General features: G+C 57.2%; 2 protein-coding genes across 11 annotated transcripts in view; both read left to right on the forward strand.

The window, feature by feature from the left end:
* UBE2F (ubiquitin conjugating enzyme E2 F (putative)) overlaps positions 1-14,294 on the forward strand; it is a 48,485-nt gene extending 34,191 nt beyond the window's left edge. For 5 of the 7 annotated variants that reach the window (XM_039860617.1, XM_039860636.1, XM_039860651.1 and 2 more), the window contains 5 exons: positions 2,516-2,586; positions 4,342-4,399; positions 6,834-6,866; positions 9,258-9,320; positions 11,035-14,294. In XM_039860617.1, coding sequence (XP_039716551.1) covers positions 2,516-2,586; positions 4,342-4,399; positions 6,834-6,866; positions 9,258-9,320; positions 11,035-11,085 — 276 coding nt within the window. In that variant the 3' untranslated portion in view covers positions 11,086-14,294. The remainder of the gene's footprint in view (positions 1-2,515; positions 2,587-4,341; positions 4,400-6,833; positions 6,867-9,257; positions 9,321-11,034) is intronic. The other 2 variants (XR_005652343.1, XM_039860626.1) reach the window with 2 other exon arrangements.
* A 3,969-nt stretch (positions 14,295-18,263) lies between these two features.
* Positions 18,264-18,727, forward strand: part of SCLY (selenocysteine lyase) — a 29,808-nt gene continuing 29,344 nt past the window's right edge. The window contains exon 1 of one of the 4 annotated variants that reach the window (XM_039860579.1): positions 18,264-18,442. In XM_039860579.1, the coding sequence (XP_039716513.1) occupies positions 18,354-18,442 (89 nt within the window). In that variant the 5' untranslated portion in view covers positions 18,264-18,353. The remainder of the gene's footprint in view (positions 18,443-18,727) is intronic. The other 3 variants (XM_039860570.1, XM_039860561.1, XM_039860587.1) reach the window with 3 other exon arrangements.

Genomic DNA, 18,727 nt, shown 5'->3' on the forward strand with positions numbered 1-18,727 from the left:
GTGGCCTCACCATCAGTGTGGGGATTCCCTTTTTCCTAAACCCTCAGCAAAATGGGGTGTTTGCATTGTTTTCTTCTCTTTGCTATTTTGGGAGGAAATCACTGGTACCCAATTGTTTTGTTTCTTAAGTAGGATGCTAAATGTGTTTTTCCTGCTTAGTAGCCATTCGTGTTTTCTGTGAGATGTGTGCTTAGCCCGTGTCCCCGCTAAGCACACACCCGAGTGTTTGTTTCTCTCGTTGCAGGAGTTCCTATGCAGAAATTCCACGAGACTTTTCTCCCAGTTTTCTGGGCTGTGCTGTATTTTCCTGCTTTCCCTTGTCTTTTGTTGTGGCTGTTCCATGAGGCTTTGTTTTTGCTTCACTGAAGTCAAATCTGCTTTTCCTTCACGAGCGTTTCATGTTGCGAAATGCTTCACACGGGCTTCAGACCCAGTCACACATCTGTCTGCTCCCAGTGCTCACGGTTCTGCGCCGTTTCTGCTTAGCGTCTGTGGAATGAAGCTCTAAGTGAGGCTCGTCGTTTTTCCGATTGGTTAGCCAGTCGTCCGCGGAAGAGCCCCCCTTCCCCCACTGATTTGCCGCACGGCGCTCGTCATTTATTACGTTCTTCGCCATGCGACGGGGCGGATGGCACTGCCAGCTACCGAGGTGAAAGGTGGGGCCCAGGCCGTTCGTCTTGCGTTGGGGGTGGACTGGGGTCTTCAAGAACCGTTCAGTTTGGAAAGTGTGTGTGTCTGAATCCGGGTCCACAGCTCTCGTGCAGAGATTGCAGTGAAGACGGCTGTTGACGAGCGAGGCATCCGCCACCACCTAACTCCAGCAGGTGGGAAGGGACAAGGAGAGGGCGCAAATGCAGTCGGACCCTCGGGGAGGTGGCGAGCGCCAGGCGGGGGAACCGCGTGTCGGGGACTCCATAGAAGGGGGGGGACCGAGCCTTCAGTTCCTTCGGGCGCCGGGTCAGCGAGCGGTCTGCCCACCGTGTTAACTGCGTCCTGTCACCCAGAGGGTCGCACGGCCTGACCGTCCCTCTGGCCTGAAGGCCCCACTGGAAACGCGGGCTGGACGCATTCCCCCTAATGCGCAGAAACGCAGATCGGAGCGTGTTAAATTGGTTTAAACTCACTCTGAACCTGTTCTTGGACACCCGCATTTGCATAGTTGGATGAATCATTTTTCGGAGTCTCTCGATGTCTTGGTGTTTGGAGATCAGGAAGAAAATTCACGAGGGTGCTGAAGAAGTATTTTTGTTCTAGACAAATAAAAGATGACGCTTTCGGGAGTACTAGGAAAAGTTCGGGAGAACATTGGCATAGTGAAATGCTTTTTCTAGGTTGGTATCAACGATAAAAATTTAATTACAAAGACTTTATAATAGCCTCCACCTCAGAATGACATCAAATACAAATTAGTGCCAAACGATAAACTGGGAAAATCGCCCCCGCTGTAACAGGGGGTTGACACTTTAACGTTTGTGACAAGGCACTGGGGCGGGGCCCGCCCCCTGCAGGTAGGGCGGGCTTGGGCCTTTCCAGGGGGCCAGGGCACTGGCGCTGTGACTGCAGCCCTCGCTCCGGCCGCAGCTCCTGTTCTGGCCTCATGGAGGGGAAAGGTCTAGAGATGCGAGCCAGGTGGAGCGTCGATGTAGCACGGTTTGTAGTAGCAGTGGGAGCAGCCTACATGTCCAGTAATCGGGAACTGGCTGTTTCTCCCATGAAATGCGAGCCCAAAGCCATCTGAAATGGTGACAATGCAAAAGTATATCTAGCGCACGTCCCCACTTCTATAAGAAGAGTGAATGTGTGTGCCCACGTATCTGTGTGTGGCCTCGAAAGGAGGCTCAGAAAGGGACTTGAGCGTAGTGGAGGGTAATTCTGGGTGGAGTTGTCTGATATGTGTAAATGTGTCTTCGGTTTCTGTTGTCTTTCCTTAAGTGAACACGGACTGCTTTTATAACAGCAGTCGTGGGAGAACAGCCTTACCCACGTGTGCCACGTGTGCCTTGTCCCCACGTCCTCCTTTCCGCTCCCCTCGTTCGTAAGGTGGGCTGCCACTTGCATCTGGGAGAGTGTGAGCGACTGTAGCATCTTAAACACACAGAGGGAACCGGCCTCCCCTGCGGGGAGCAGTTACCTTCGGCCATAGTTCAGCAACTTCATGCAAAGGCATCCGTGGGCTCCTGGCTGGCATCAGGGCCTGGAGGGGACAGAATCTCGGGAGGGCGCTCAGAAGTAGCCGAGGCCCAGCTGGCAGCACCACTCCCTGTCAGGCCCCGGGGCTTGTAGGAGGTTCTGTTAGGGATGCGGTAGGCTTTACCAGTGAGGCTGGCGCTTTGGGGTACAGGGTGGGTGACAGCACAGTCCTGTGGGTGGCGTGACCCGCTGTCCAAGGCTGCACACTGCTGAGTCCCCTGAATGCTGAGTCAGCCACGGAACAAGCGGTGTGACGAGGCTTTGGATGCAGACGTGGTCAGGAGAGCCTGTGATCAATCTCTCTCCCTCCCTCTCTGCATTGCAGCCCCCCAAGGTGAAATGCTTGACCAGGATCTGGCACCCCAACATCACAGAGACGGGCGAGATATGTCTGAGGTGAGCGCCCCTTCCCTGCCTCCGCATTTGTGAGCGCGGTGTAGGAGACTGGGGCCTCCACCGAGAGGTGGTGAGGCTGGGCCAGGACGGGGAGGGTTGGGGCGCCCCCACGGGGGGCCGCTGGCTACACTCAAGTAGCTGGATCGGGGCCTGCCCTGTCCTGGCCTCCGCCTGCAGACCCGCGGCCTCTTGCGCCCTCTGGTGGCCAAGGTCATGCGATATCAGTGTCGCCTGCCACCAGCCCAGAGTGCTCCCTGGGGTCGCAGCCCTTTCCGTGTTTTAATGAGAGGCTGCATCCCTTCCACGTGGCTGCTTTCAGCCAAGAGGGAAGGATGTCGCCGATGCGATCGGGGGACCTTTTCCTTCGCTTCGCTGCTCGTAGCAAACACGAAGCACCTTTGAAAGGCAGCGTACGCGCCGAGCGCGCCTGGCCGCTGGGATGCCAGCCCCCTTTTCTGTCATGCACGTGCAGTTGGTACCCGTTTCCCCATCCAGTCTGCATACGGGGCCCCTTTTCCACATCCTCGTTTTTTATAGATGGAAGTGCATTTTACATAAGTATACCTTTTGAAAGGCATCTTCCCTTTTAAGTAACTGTTCTTAAGTATTGAAACTTTAAAACTCAGCGATCTTCAGTTTCAGGTTACAGAGGGCCTCTGGTCCGGTCCTCCCCGCTGGGCTTTCGCCTGTGCTCACGTCCCCTTCTCCAGTCAGAGTTCGGTCCTGAGCAGGAGTCCCCCTGTCGCTTTTGCTGTCTTCTGAGTAGCCAGATTATTGGAAATGTACGATGGGGGTTTAGCAGGTGCTGGCCTCCTCCGAAAGCCAGAAACCTTCAGGGACAATTGATCGATTTAGCCGGGTTAAGATTAAAAGCCCCAAAACACAAAATCAAAAGAGATCGGCCAGATTACATCGTTTGTGACGGTCCCACTGATCGACGTGAAACAGGTAGACAGGCCACTGGGCAGGTGAGCATCGGCTGCAGACAGGTGGCTTGTAGGAGGTGTAGGTGGGCAGGAAGCAGCTTGCGGAGTCAGGTCTCATCAGAACCGATCACAGCACCAGCATGATGTCATTCCACGAAGCCAGACTAACTTTGCCGGAAGGAAACTCGGTATTAAGTTTTTCGAAGTAGGGGACAAGCTTTTATACGAGAGTATATAAGGTGTATTCAGTGATAGAACAGTGATGAAAATGACCTGGGTCCAGGTAAGAGCCGAGGCCACGGATCGCCAAAGCCAGGGCAGTGTCCCTGAGGGTGGCCCGCCCCGCCGTGGGTCGGCGCCATCCAGAACGTCGCGTTAGCCCAACAAGACAGGTCGGGGAGGGCGGCCGCTTCCTGCCGGGTCACTGAGGCTTGATTGAGCTGACGCAGAAGTAGGAACCTCCAAGTGTCAGTTGCCCCCGTTGTCACGGTTATCACCCTCAGCTCTTACCACTAGGTTGACACATGCTCTTTGGTGCTCCGTGTGGAGCATGCTTTTGCCCAGCCTCGAACTTCCGTGTCCGTCGGGATGAAAGGCCCGTGGGTGCCGCGAGTAGAGATAACACGGGAGCTTGGACGGACTCGGCGCGAGTCCAGCCTCGGACGCAGGGAAGACCTCCACAGCGGGACGGGGACGTGGGTGACGTGAGGGGACAGCTCCTGACGACAGGACTCAGGCCGAGAGCACCCGTCGGCGGCGCTGGCACATGTGTCCCTCGCGTGCCCGGCGCTGCTCCTTGCTGACCACCCTGCCTGTCTGTGTGTTTCAGTTTGCTGCGAGAACATTCGATTGACGGCACTGGCTGGGCTCCCACAAGGACGTTAAAGGTACGATGCGATGCCTCTGACCGCAGCTCTGCCCCGGGGGCCTCTCCCTCGGTAGCCAGCCACCTGTGAGAACACCGGTGTCCCCTCTGTTCTGTCCACACCAGTGGCCAGCACACCCTGCTTCCTCCTCGTCCCACCGCCCACGCCTGGGACTGCTCAGCCAAGCCCTCGGCCCGGTCACGTCCTCTGCCGGGTTCTCTTCAGTGAAGGGGGACCGTCGGGCCATTTCCTCTCCCCTCTGGCCTTTCCTATCTGTGCTTCAGATAATTTAGTTTCTGCTCTTTTTGTCCCTTTGTCCCCATCTTTTATAGTCATCTCACCCTTAAAGGTGAGGACAGTTACGAAGAATGACAGGAAGGAAAGGGTAGCTGTGACTCCTTCATGTCCCCTCTGAGTTACACCGGACAGAAGACGGGTGGCAGGACGGCAGCCAGGTGTGCCTCGAGGGGAGGGCCCCTTCCCTGGGGACTGACTAAATGGCCCCGGTTGCTTCTACGACATAGGCTTGACTTTCCGGGGCACACGTCACGAGTGCCCACACGAGGCCACCAGCTGTGGCTTCGCCTCCAGGCTTTTCCTCCGTGGTGTCTGCGGGACACCTGGAGTGTCTTCACGTCGGCTCAGCTCCGTGTCAGAAGTGGCCAGCACGCCCAGCCGGCGCGCACTTCGTGGTAGGCGGCCGCCTGGCCCTTCCCATCGTTTCCGATGGACGAAACGTCTTCAGACGGGGGTCGCCTCCACCCCGTCTTGCGTTGGACCCAGACAGCCTTGCGGGCCTGGGTTCGGGGGCAGCTCTGTCCCCAGCCTGCACTTTGCTTCGGCTTGGCCTCAATGCGGCACAGTTACATGGACCAGGCCCCCTGAGGCCCTGGTCTTAGCGGGCCGGGCCACCTGAGAGGGTTGCAGGTGGCAAACTGGCCTGTTTGGAGGCTCCGAGAACTGGCGGGCACGTCGCTCATGCCGTCCCCCCTCTCCCGCCACCTCCCCCCAAGGGTAAGAGTTTTCCACACATGTCAGCTTTGGCTCAGTCACACGTGGAGGATCAAAGTTGTCCTCACTGAAACCACTTATAAGTCTAAGTGTGTGCCAGATGCTCAAAAAGCCAGCAGCGGCTGGTCACAGAGATGCTACTCGCCACTGTCCCTTGGACACAAGGGCGAGCCGGAGCAGGCCTGGACGGGCTGGGGCCCTGCCCTGCCCACGCGTGCCAGGCTCCTTTCCCCACCGCCCCTCGCGGGCTAGCGGTCTAGGCCCTGCCTTCCACACAGCTTGTGCAGAAACCCGGCTCAGCGGCCATGTGCTGATGGACTGGTTCGCCCTCAGAGACCGCCCCCCTTCCCGCTCCCCAGCTCTCAGAGGACTCTGAGGGTGAAGTGGCCCAGCAGGGCGGGGGCCAGGCCCAGCTCTGCACGTGACCACACCTCCTGGGAGACAGCGCACACTGGGGGTGGACCCCTCCTTGTGGCCAGAAAGCACAGTCAGGTGTTGGCCGTCGCCAAGTAGGCACTCTGGGGCCGGAACGCAGGGAGGGAGGTTGGGCCCCGTCGCAGAGTCAGAGGACACTGCAGGCTTAGTGCAGTCGTGACTGTGTCTCCTCACGAGGTGTGGGCTCTGGCCACGGGCAGCCTGGCCAGTCCTCTCGCCACGCTCTGGACGCGTCCTGCCCTCTTGGGACTTAGCTCCTGTACAGGCAGTCTCTCTACCTGGCAGGTGACCCCGACTGCCGTCCTTGTTCCTGGCAGTGCCCCACATCCTCCTCCCTGGTGAGTCCTCTGGGAACCCAGGCCTGGCCCCAGGCCTGGCTCACACCAGAAGGATGGACGGACAGAGGGACGGATGGATGAAGAACAAGGGGCAATTAAAATTGCCACGTGCCGCAGTGTCGGAGTGAGCACAGCCCTCAGGAGGACAAGCTCGTGGGCCGATGGAGGGGGGGCCAGGAGAGAATCTGCGATCGGGTCGCACAGTGGTCGCCGGTCAGTCCAGAGAACACTGGTGTTCGGTTTTGTTTTAATGGGAATTTCTGATCTTCGAATTTTAAACAAGGTCAGTCTCCCGTGATTTTCAAAGGAGCTAGAGCAGAATGATGAAGACTCAGTGGGATGGGGGACTAGCGTATTTGTGACCCCCAGGGCGGCAGACTCTGTTGTCAGGGTGACTTCAGAAGTCCGAACCACGTTGGGCAGTGACAGGTAAGCTCGGGTTCTGAGCAGATGCCGCCCGTGGGCCCGTCGGGCCCGGCCCTCGGCGAGAGGCCCACGTCTGCTCTCACAGACTCAGCCCGGAGAAGGGAAGGCTCTAGTTTTCTGTCTCGGGGGAGCTCAGTTTGCTGCAGGGAGATGTCACCACGCTTCAGTACATGCTTCTCGGGCATAGATTAAAAGACTTACGTGCACAGGAGCCTGAAACCTGTCTTCTTTCTTCTTCATTTCAGGATGTTGTTTGGGGATTAAACTCTTTGTTTACTGTAAGTATATTGACCAGAATCCCAAGTGTTTCTTGATTTTCTCGATTCCCTGCCTGCTTGTCTTAAACATCACGTCAGGGACAACACGGGTTAGAAGCGGCACCCGTCCATCCTGACCCCTCTTTTCTGTTGTGTTTTGATGAGTCAGGACTGGTGAGGTGGGAGCCAGCGGCTTTTGAGCGACATCCCGGGGAAGGCAGGGCCACGGGCAGAGCGTCCCCACTCCGGTCCTGGAGCGGCCGCCTCCGCCTCTTGGGCACGAGGCGGGTTCCGTCGCTCTCGTCCCCTTCCCACTCCCGTGGCTGGCAGGCGCTGGCCCGGCCCCCTCTCCACTCCCACGTGTCTTGGTTTGGGGAAGGACCGTGTGGTCCCCAAACTCTAGGCTTTTCACGAACCAGAACCATAGTGGTGGTGTGTCAGTGACAAGCTGCCTGGACGATCACTGTCCTCGGAAACGGCTCATTGCAGGCGAGGGCCGGAGGGCAAGAAGGGGCGTGGCGAGGAGCTTGAGCGCACAGCTGCTACTCGCATTTTATGTAATGTTGTTATTCCTTTGAATTTTGACCTTTTGATCGTAAAAGAGCTTTAAAAGAAACTCCAAGGATCTGTCTTTGGGGGAAAAAGTTTTGCTGCCGTCAGAGAACCTAAGGTCCCTCCATGAAAACGAGGCCATCGTGGACAGCCCCCAAGATGCCATTCTGTTGGAGGGTACTTCCTGGCCGGCGGCAGATGGACCTGCACAGCTCAGTCACCCTGGGGTGGGGCTGCTCTGCCACAGAGCTCTCGTTCTTGTCCTCAGCAAGATTAAAAAAACGGCAGTCTCAAAATCAGACTCCAAGTCCCTACTTCCCTCTACTTTGTCATTTGATGGCCACTGTAACACAAGCAACACACTGAGACTTCCTGATTTCAGGACGTCCCCTGATCTCCACAGGAAGTCGTACCTCGGCTCCAAGCCATTGGGGACAGTTTCTGTTTTGGGCTTTCTCATTAGAGCGAAGTGTCCCTCTGGAGTGGCAAGGCCTGAGCATGACTTCCTGCCAGACGTCCTTGTGGCAACGATGAGCCTTCGTGTCCCCAGCGCTGGTCGAGGGGGCCGAAGAGCACAGGGGCACCTCGGGCCCTTCCTGGGGCCCACGTGTCGTGGCATCTGCCACCACAGCAGAACCTTTCCCACTGCTTCCCCAGGTTCCCTGGCCCTGAACCAGAAATGGTTTTGACTGACAACTCACCCCAGGGGGAGTTCATGGAAGGAAATAAGCCTCGGCTCCTTGGAGTTTTTTTTTTAAGAAATCTGATAACAGTCTTTATCTCTCCAAGTGCTCCCAACCTTCCAAATTCTACAGCTCGTCAAAATTGCTAATTAAGTCTGGAATGGTTATTCCAACCCATATGTTCATTTTAGGTCAGACGTGTGGCTAAGGGAATAAGGAATCGTGTGTGTCCGGTGTGGTCTTCACATACACTGCATGTCTCGTGTACTGTACTTTCTGCTTTGGCCTATTTCTGGGACTTGGAGTCTAATTTATTTTCAGACAATCATAGAGATTGAGGACTTCCGTTATGTTTGTAACGTTGATCACGCCCATGTTTATTTGAAGTCAGGACTACAGTCTCCAAGTTTAGCGTTTCTCCTGAAGAGAGACAGGGTCATCTTTACGATGACCCGTCTGTGGCTTCGGAAAGCCACGGCTCATTAAAAAGACGGCTCTTAACACCCGGGTTTCTGGGAGGAGGAGGTGGTGCCAGGTGATGTGTAGCCTCTGATCTGAAATCCCCCGGGTTTCAGGGCGGGGAGGGCATCCCAGGGCTTCTCTAAGTGGAAAGGGCTGGCGCCCCCCCTGCGGCCAGTGACATCGGCCTGCTGGCCCTCACCCTGCCAGCGTGCGGTCGGTTCACTGTGTCCTCACTGCTGGGCGTGAGTGCAGAGCTTGGGAGGTGACTGAAAAGATGAAGGGAAATCGGTTAAGGTCGGAGTGGAAGCCCCGGCTTACAAAGGCAAGGTCGTTCATCACAAAGTAAGGGGGGAAACTAATGTTCAAGGGAGAGAGAAAGGGCCTTAGTTTGGAAATGCTCATAATGAGACTGGTTCTTCATTCTCCAGTTATCAAAGGTAGCGTCGGAAATTAGGGGGGTGGCTGTTGCCTCCGTTCTCAGGGCACTTTGGACGGTTACATGTAAACGTCACCCCCACTTCTCTCAGCTGTTCGCCCGTTTTGAATACAAGTTGGATAGTCTCGCCTCAAACGAACTTTAGTTCTTAGCGGAATCTCAAGACTCGGGGTCTCTCGTTCTACAGTTCACTGATTAGGTTTCACCAGCTGGTTATAAAATGACTCATAGCAGAACAGAGTCTTTCTGTTGTTTACTGTGAGTTTCTCTCTTTTTGAGGATCTTCTGAATTTTGACGACCCACTGAACATCGAAGCTGCGGAGCATCACTTGAGGGACAAGGTGCGCTGGCGGCGGGGCGTCTAGGGGAGGGGCGGGGTGGGGCGTTGCATTGAGGCGGAGGCGTCTGAGGAGAGGCGTCTGGGGGTAGGGGCGTGGGGTGGGGAAGTTCCGAGAGGAAGCGAGGCGTCTGGGGAGAAGGGGCAGGCGAAGGCGTTAAGTGAAGCGAAGAGGCGTCTGGGGGAGAGCAGGTGCCAATTTAGAATTTGAAGCAGTTGGAAGCAGTTGGAAGCACTCGCCCCGCAGAGCCTCGGTGTGTCTGCCGCGCTGTCGAGCCCTCGCAGGCGTGCTCCCGGGCCCCCACCTTCCCTGGAGGCTCCATACTGTAGCCCCTCTCGTCACTGTTGCTGACAAGGAACGCCGCACTCAGAGCGGCGGTTGGTGGCGGCCCCTGTGGACTGCACCTCGTCGAGGAAAGGAAGTGGCAGTGAGAGGGAGCGCTCTTAGCCCTGGAGCGGGTGTTACGCGGCGTCTAGCGTGTGAGATGAGGGGCAGTACGATGGGCCCGAAATCCCTCTGGCAGTGATGCCTCCCCACGAACTCTGAGACGTGCCCCACCCCACCCGCGTCCCATGCCGGTTCTCGGTCACGGTTATGGAACTTCCTGCTTATTTCGTATTCGTTACTTATCCCGAGCTTGACTGGTGGCCACTCGAGTGCCCAGCGAGGTGCCCAGTGCTCAGGGGATCGGGGGACAGATAGCCCCCCCACCCTGTGGGCCGCACGTTCCCGTGGGAAGGGGCAGAGCAGAGACGAGCAGAGAGAATGGAAGGGGGTGGGGCCCAGGGAGTGTGGGGCGGGCGAGGAGTGTTGCTGTTCCGTGTGGGTGCTCAGGGAGGCCTTTCTGATAGGGTGCGACTGGAGAGCTGCTTGACCAGTGGCTCTCGGAGGAGAGGGTTCCAGAGAGTGACAGCAGCCAGTGCCAAGGCCCCAAGGCAGGACGGTGCTCAGGGTGCTCAGAGGGGAGCTGGGGCCCCGCGTTAGAGCGGGTTACAGGGTGGGGCAGCGGCCCCGAGTGGCCCTCCCAGGTGCACTTGTTCTGACGGCTTGAGAGAGGGTCCCTTGTCACCCTGGTCTACTGCTGAGGAGGTGGGGCCACCTGGGTGGTAAGACTCAGCAAGGGGCAGGGCCCAGCATTTGGGCCCAGGCCATCTGGCTGCAGAGCCCCTGACCTTCCGGTGGGCCCTGCTCTGTGCCTTTGGGCAGAGGCCTGGACTCCGGGCTTTGTCCTGGGCTAGACAAAGAGAGCAAAGGGCGCCTTTGGTCCCGAGGGCTGGGTGGGGGCGGGGTGCCTGTGGGGACGTCACTGCAGGTCCAGTGAGCTTGGGTCGTGGCTCCTTTGGCCTGACGGGCCTGCGGGCCCTGGGCACTGTGGAAGTGACACGGTGAGCACTTTGGCCAGGGCAGGTCAGGGCTCCCGGGCCGCGTCAGGACCGTGCCCACACTGGGCCTCTCTCTCTCTCCATCTGCCAGACAACAGGCCTGGGGGTCCCTGCCACTCTGAGCTTCTGCGTCGACGTCCCCACCCCCAGCACTCCAGGCACAGGGCCTCGCACGGTGGGCACCAGAGCAGCCCCAGCTCTGCCACCTTGGCTCCTGGAGGCTGGCAGCCGAGCTCTCCGCGGGTCCTCGACCCAGGTGGATGCAGCTTGTCCCTACGGTGTCCCTTCTGCCTCACCGCTCGCCCCTCTCCTCTCGCCCTCCCTGCCCCGCACAGGAGGACTTCCGGAACAAAGTGGGAGACTACATCAAGCATTATGCCAGATGATGGCGGGAAGACCACAGGGCCTCCAGCTCACACCACGGGAGCCCGCCACCCACACAGTCCTCGTGAGCCCTCAGTCCCACTGGGCCGTCCGGGTCCCGAGGGGGAGCCCCTTCACGACTGCCGCTGGACGGGGAGCTCCGTGCAATCCAGCAGGAAACGTGTCCGCGTTCTGAAGGGCTGTCTGCGTACCTTCACATGTTTACTTTCCTGAAACTGTACTGTGTAGGCTGTTGAGATCCGTGAGAAGTTGTAATGAACTCAGAATTGAAGCTAGAGCTCGCTTCTTCCCCTTTCCCGAAAGCTCACTCCCTCCCCGCACCACTGCCGCTAAATGAGGAGCCTAAATGAGGAGCCGCTGCAGACTGTGATCGGATGCAGACCGTCTTAGCTCCTTCCAGGAATGGTGGCCCTGCCCAGGTGTCGCGAAGCTTCCCAGAACGCAGTCATTCACTGTAGATCTCTTACTGAAAGGCATATTTTATTTAATGTAAGTATATTTTGGAACAGATTTGTAATTTGTACAATTTAATGCTTTAATTATTTTTTTCTATTCTCATTTAGTTTGTATTTTCATTGTATAGAGCAGACAGAAAGATATTGGGTCAAGCAACTATTGAAGAGAAATACAAAAAAATGTGAAAGACACGTTATTCATTCTGTCCAAGTGCAACGAGAATCTGACTTTTAAAAATCAGCTCTTGCTTTCAGGTCCAGATGGGCCAAGGAAGCGTTAGAACCATTCGAAGCTAGATCTGGACGATTTGAAACATAAAAGGCAGGGAGACTGGTTCTCACATGCCGCCCAGGGGGCCGGGCTGGAGCCAGCCAGGCGGGGCAGGTGTCTGCAGTGTTCACGTGCCCGCGAGCCTGTGGGCAAAGGCTGTATGTCAGAGCCAGACCCTCGTGTCCTGACGGACAGGAGAGGAACCTCGGGGAGCAGCCGAGCAATGCCTGATGCCGCTGAGACTGTGCCTGTGGCCTTCTGCGTTTGCCGTGATTCCGAGGCTGCGGAGGGCAGAGCAGCAGCCGCACACAGCCCAGCCGCGGGTCAGGGCCGCGGGTCAGGCTAGGGGCACCGAGGAGAGGCATGGCCCTCCTCCGGTGTTAGACACCTGAGCCCGTGACATCATGTGCAAAGTCCGTGTTGGTTTGTTTCATGCGCCGCCTGCCTACCGCTCTCCGGTTCAGCCGACAGCCTCCTCAGACCTCTGCGTTCCCCTGTCTGCCATCCGCCCAGGCTGCCCGGCTTGTCTTTTGTCAAAAATCTGATGACGAGATCGGTCTGCCCTGGGGATGGCGAGGGGAGGAATGCAGGCCCTGCTTCCCGTTTGCGGTCAGGAATTCTGCCCGTTGGACTTGAGGATGGCCCTGACCAGCGGGAAGGTGGCGCTGGATAGAGGGCAGGTTGGCGTCTGAGTGCCGCAGGCTCTGTCGGGGACAGGGGCCCCTGCCTCCCGAGGCCTGGCCCTGCACTGCAGGGGGCTCCATTTTAATTGGCGCTCTAACCAATGTCACTAGAACTCCCCAACCCGGCGCTGGGCCGGCCTCGACCAGCCGGGTCAGGAGGCCAGCAGCAGGCCTGCCCACGTGCCTGATTCTGTCCCATGACCTATGGCACATGGTTCCCTGCCTGATGCCAACCCGAGGCCTCAATCCTGGCACATCTCGCAGTGGCCGCTGGGGCGAGTGAGGGCTGCACAGGTGGAGGGGGAAGTGGCGATGCCATCACCTGTAGCTCCGTGGGAGCGTGCGCTCGCTGGAGGTGAGACCGCCTCTGGGCCTGAGCGAGGCGGCACTGCCGGTTCTAACCCCAGAACATGTGCACAACAGAAACTCCACGCTCTGTCAGGGATCACGTAATTCTTCAGAAATGACGTTTCCACAGAACTGGATCATCCCTTGCTGCCCAGTGGGACCCCACCCTAAGGTGCACACCCAGTTCAGCCCGCTGCCCGGGCGCCCGGTGCTGGCTGTGCACTCTAACAGGCCTGTTGGCTTCTTGGGGCTTCAGATCTGCGGGAAGTGGGAACGCTGAGCCCCTGTCCAGAGGTGGCCCTGGAGCCGGATAGGGGCAGCTGGCCGTGGAGACAAGAAGCTCCCGGATGCTCTGACATTCCTTGGGGCCCCATGACTCTGGTACCTAGGATTTGCTAGGTGAGCTATGTGTGCTTCAAGCACGCCTGCAAAGTTCCAGGGTAGCTTCCAGGCGGGAAACGGCTCATCTTGACTCTTAGGCGCGCCCCCCCACTCCCGCCTCACGCCCCCGGCAGTCCCAGGGCGCTGGGCGACATGCTCCTGCCGAGCACCCATCTGCCGCCGCGCGCCTTTCTCCCTGCTGTTTTCGTCACTGCACTTGGGGCGTCGCAGAGCGCTGGCCCCAGGGGGCAGAGTCTTGGGTTACGGTGAACCTCACAAGACGGCCCGTGCCACATGCCCTCGTCTCCTTGGAGGGCTGTGTCTGCTTTCCACCCGCGGCAGAGCGGGCCGGGTGTGTACTGGCTACAGAAGTCGCTGCAGCACCAATGTCACGGAAAAGACTGGAGAGCTGCTGCCGGCCGTTTGCAGTAACTAGGACATCGACGCGAGCTGGGAGAGCGGGCGCCTTGGTGTTTGCCAGTCGAAATGTTTCTATTTCCCTCTGCCCGCAGTGGCAGCCCTGGGACTCGCATACTTGCCTGGGACGGTTTCATGGGATGCGGGAGGCCGCACTGTCCTTCCCCATGACATGGCCCCAGCCAGGCCAGTCTCGGCAGAGGCTCGGGCCACATGGCAGCAAAGCCAGCACGTCTGTCTTATGGCCGCAGAAGCAGCTGGAACAGCCCTTCTGCCGGGCTCTGGAGCTTAGCGAAAGTCCCAGAGGCAAACTCCTGGGCAGTGATCGCGTCTGCGGGGGCGAAGCCCGCTGCAACCTGGAGTTGCTCATTTGCCCACCCCACCTTTAAAGCACCGCGAACAAAATCATAAACTCCTGTTAACATCAGACCTGTCGCTGATCTGATTATTAAGATTTTCTTTTTCATATAAAAATTCCAACAAGATGTCGGCTACCACTTGTGGTTTGTGACCAGACACTTATGTCCCTGCTGGTGTAATCTATTCCAGGATGCTTTTCACTTTCGTCCACTTAAAAATGTTTAATTTTGGAAAGTCAGGTTTGCTACAAGTTCATTCATTCTTCATAAAATAAAGTGTGTCCAGTAAAACGTTAACATACAGTCTTAGTAAAATAATGTTTTCTTTTTTCAAAAATGATCTTGGAAAGTGAGAAAACCGGCCCGGCCCCTCTTTCCTTCCTCTAGCGCTGCCTCAGACAAGTCCAGGGGCTCGGAGGGGCCGATTCAGGGGAAGTTGTCGCCCACTGAAGGTGACACTCTGGTCCTGGGTTCCGTGGGTTACCAAGATTTCGTGGAACAATCGTGGTTTGAAAAAAGTTCCTCAGAAAGCCCAGTGATGGAGGCACCTGGGACTGTGCCTTGTGCCTCCTTAGGGATGTTTATTCACCATGAGCTGTAGGAGGAACTGACATAATATAATCTCTCAAAATCCAGCCTCCGGGCTCATCCCAGTGTTCCCTGGGCTGCGGGAGAGACGGGACCGGCTGTGCGCCGCAGGCCAGGATGAACACTTGCCGGGAGCCTTAACAGGAAGGAAGTGGCGTGGGTGGCTTAGCGACTCAGTCAGTCTCCCTGGAGCCTCTGGGCCACAGTTCACATCCAGGAATGTTCTTTCCCTGCTCTGACAACCTAGGCGAGGCCTGTCGTGATTTTCGGAGTGGCTTTTCTTCACCTATGTCACACTCGTTGGCATAAATGACACTCACGCAATACCTGGTGCTCGATGTCGAAGGATTATCTTCTGCTTTATTATTTTCTCTTAAGCCAGTTGTTGATTTTATCAAATGTCTCTTTTTTAAAAAAAATTGATTCCAGCCTCAGTGTCCCTGTTTGCCTGTGTCCTGCCTCCCTGACCAGGATGAGGTTGAGAGGTCTGACGCTGGTGCAGCTCTGGACACGGTCTTGCTTCCTTTTCCCAAGAGGCTTCAGCCTCAAGTTAGAGTTTGAGAATAGAGACCTGTCCCCATGCCGAGCACCAGCTCTTGATGGAGCAAGAGACAGGAGCCCAGTGACCGTGGCTCCCGCTGTGGTCGCTTTGTGCCAGACCAGTCACAGTGGCGTGGAGCGGCTGTGTGGAGAGAGACCAAAACAAACCGATGGGCTGGCCCCCTCAAGTCCTCCCCACCTGCGGCCACAGGGGTTACCAAACCCACCGCTGACCATGCCACATCCTCCCAGTGTGACGGCATACCGGCCCATCGTGACCCTACCAGCCACCGCCCTGAGGACCCTGGCCTCGCGCTTTCATGCCTTGTGATGAGGTCTACTCCCCCCAGACACCCCGCTTCCCTCCTGGGGCTCCTCTCACAGTTTGCATGGTGCTGCTTGTCCCACAGGCAGGTGAACACTCCCTGAGGTATCATCTTTCCCAGGCTTCCAGAGGTACCGACGGTGGTCTGCACGTGCTCCCGTATGGCGCCCCGCCTGGCCCTCGCCATCCTGTGATAACTGACTAGGTTCTGACGACAGGATTATTTACTGCCGAGTAACTGTAGCAGGAGCCTAAGAGCACAGGCACACCACATGCAAGTGCCCTCGAGACGGTCACTTCCCAGGAAGGCGGGCGCACTGGCCGCCGGCCCACGCCATAGTTGACGACGTGACATCACGGGAGCAGCCCGCCCTTCATCTGCTGCCAGAGGCCAAGTCTGAACAGTTAGCTGTGCTTGAGTAAATAAACGGGCCTGTGAAAAACACACTGAAGAAATAATACCCGGCAGACTTTCAGGATGAACAAGGCCCCAAGAAATGAAATAGCAACGGGGTGAAACTAACCATGATAATAAATCCACAGCAGAGGATTAGGTCTAGGGACAATACCAAAGATGAAGGCAGAATACTTAAACGTACAAAAGCGGAAAGAGTGTCTCCCTGGCAGACTAGCCCTGAAATCGCAAACAAAGCCCTCAGGCAGGAGGAACGTGGCACCCTCCCAGCACTCAGGACACTTCGGTCAACCAATCCGTCAAGGGGCTGCACTGTGCATTGCAGAGTGTTGAGTGGCATTCACGTCCTCGACTCACTAGATCCCAGAAGCACTTACCCCCCGGTTGTGACAACCAAAATCATCTCCAGATATTGCCAAATGTCCCCTGGAGGTAAAAAAAAATCACTCCTGGTTGAGAATCACTGATGTTTCTTTCTTTCTGTATTTTTCATCTCTGTGTTTCTGAGCTGTGAGAATTATTCTGCTCAGGTGTGGAGCTCACTGATTTATTCCTCAGCTATGCCTATTCTTTTTGGCCTGTCTATTGACTTTTAATGGACTTTATTTTTCTAGAGTGGTTTTAGGTTCACAGCAAAATTGGGCTGAAAGTAAGAGTTGCCATAAGCCCCTGCCCGCTACAGTGCACAACCTCCCCAACTGTTGACATCCCACAAATGTTAACATGTTACAATTGATTAACTTCTGCTGACACATCATCACCGAAAGCTCCCATTTTGCACTGGGGTTCACTCTGGGTGCTGTACATTTTATGGGTTTTCATTAGAAGTCGGTAATTCACAGATGTATAATGGCACGTATCCGCCATTGCAGTTATACAAAATAGTTGCACTGCCTTAAAAATCCTGTGCTCTGCATCTTCATCCCTCTTCCCCCCACCCTGGCAGCTCCTTTCTCGACCCTTTCTGTCCTTAACTTTCACCCCTCCTCCAACTGCTCGTTGAAATTTCTCTTGCTAACCTTGTCGGTGCCTCGTTGTTAGTATCCAGCAGACACTTCAGAGTCCTCTCTGTTCCTCTCGACACTATCATCTGTATTTGGAAGTTCTTTAATGCCCTTTCCTCTCCACCGTCCTTGGGCTCTTATGCATCTCATTCAAACTTTGGCATGCACTTCACCGTTGGATGTATTTGTCAAGAAATGAGCCGTTTGCAAACAAGAATGTAAGGACATGGAGAATCTAGAAATGTGGAGACTTGCGGTGCTGGGAAGGCCCTGCTGGACCCCGAAGGAGATCAGATTGAGCAAGTCTACGAAAAGCCAATTAAAATTCAGTTTCTGGGCAAAGCATTCCTGAATTCGAATTCTGGCTCTTTCACGACCCTTCCGAACTTAGGCAAGATGCTCTTCTCTACCTCAATTTCCTCGTGTATAAAATGGGGCTAACAGTAACTCCTTGATAAGGGTGTTAGTTTGAATGTGTGACAAGTGCTTAGAACAGTCCCCGGTCCATGCTTAGGGATCAACTGAACTTAGAGGTTGTAATTCTGAAAGGGGTGGCCAGTCAGGAGTTCAAGAACCTGCATCAGTGCCCTACTCGCCACTTTCACAATTGACACTTGTGGTTGGCTGGATCCGCGAATGTCAGACAAGATATCCCAAAATCGGCTCATCTCCTCCCCCTCCTGCCTTCCTGTGCAGCTGAAGGCGCTATCATGTGAATCACTCCGTTAGTGCTCGCTACTGCAGTCTCCCTCCTGCCCCACATTCAGCTGTCCCCCAATTCCTGTTTTACATCCTAAACCTATCCCGAATCCATCTTTCCTGCGTTTCGAGGACCCCTGCTTAGTGTTCCTCATCTCTCGCCTTAGCCAGCTGGGCTTCCGGCCTCTACTCTGGGTCCCTCGAATTCACTCTCAGTAGACGATTCCTAATTCCACTCAAAGTCACCTAAGGGGAGGGTCACGCACGCCCAGGCCCACGCCGCACCCGCCAGTGGGGCCTTGGGTGCGTGTTTCAGAAGCCCCGGGGCTGCGATGACGCGGAAGTGTGGCCCGCGGCCTCGGAGGACGCTGGCAGTGCCGCGCCTGCCTCCGCACCCAGCCCTGCTCCCAGGGCCGGCGCAGGGACCCCAGAGTTTGAGGAGGCCGGCGGACCTCCCCAGGTAACACGAAGTCCTCAGCATCTCGGCCGCGCGCTGCTCAGCCGTGACCACGCCCGCCGTGACGCGCCCATCGCCCCGCCCAGAAAGGCCACCTGACCACGTGCAGCCAATCAGCGTTCCAGTCTGTCCCCGCCCCCTGCTCAGTGCTCGAGCCGCAGGAGCGCGGGGTTTGGCCTGGAGTGCGCAGCTCAGCCAATCCAGTCGCGACCTGCCTCGTGGCCCCGCCTCCCACGAAGCCTCGGGCCGCGCTCCGGCGCTTCCCGGGCCGGGCGGGTTGGACGGCGCCGGGGCGGGTGGTCGGGATCTGGGCTGCGGCGGAAGCGGGATGGAGGCGTCCGCGGCGCCGAGCAGGGACGCGCCGAGGTCCATGTCGAGTCTACCTGGCGGCCGCGAAGAGAAGAGCCCGCCGGAGAGGTGCGCGCTCTGGGGGGAGCCGCCGGCGCCCTCCTCCCGGAAGCCCTCCGGGCGCCGCGGCGGAAGGGTCGGGGGACCAGCGCGGGGGAGGCCTCGGTCAGAGCCAGCTGCAGGGCGGGCGAGGCGGGCGAGGCGTGGGGACGGCCCCTGCGGAGGCGGCCCCGGGGCCGGAGCGAGCGGGGGGCCTGGCGGTTTCAGCAGCGGGGTGATGGGATTCGATGGCGTTTTAGGGGAATCCTGGCGGCTTCGTAGAGAGCAGGGGCGGGGAGCGGGGGAGCCGGTGGG

Source organism: Pteropus medius, unplaced genomic scaffold (assembly GCF_902729225.1).
Source record: "Pteropus medius unplaced genomic scaffold, Ma_sr-lr_union100, whole genome shotgun sequence".
Lineage (NCBI taxonomy): Eukaryota > Metazoa > Chordata > Mammalia > Chiroptera > Pteropodidae > Pteropus > Pteropus medius.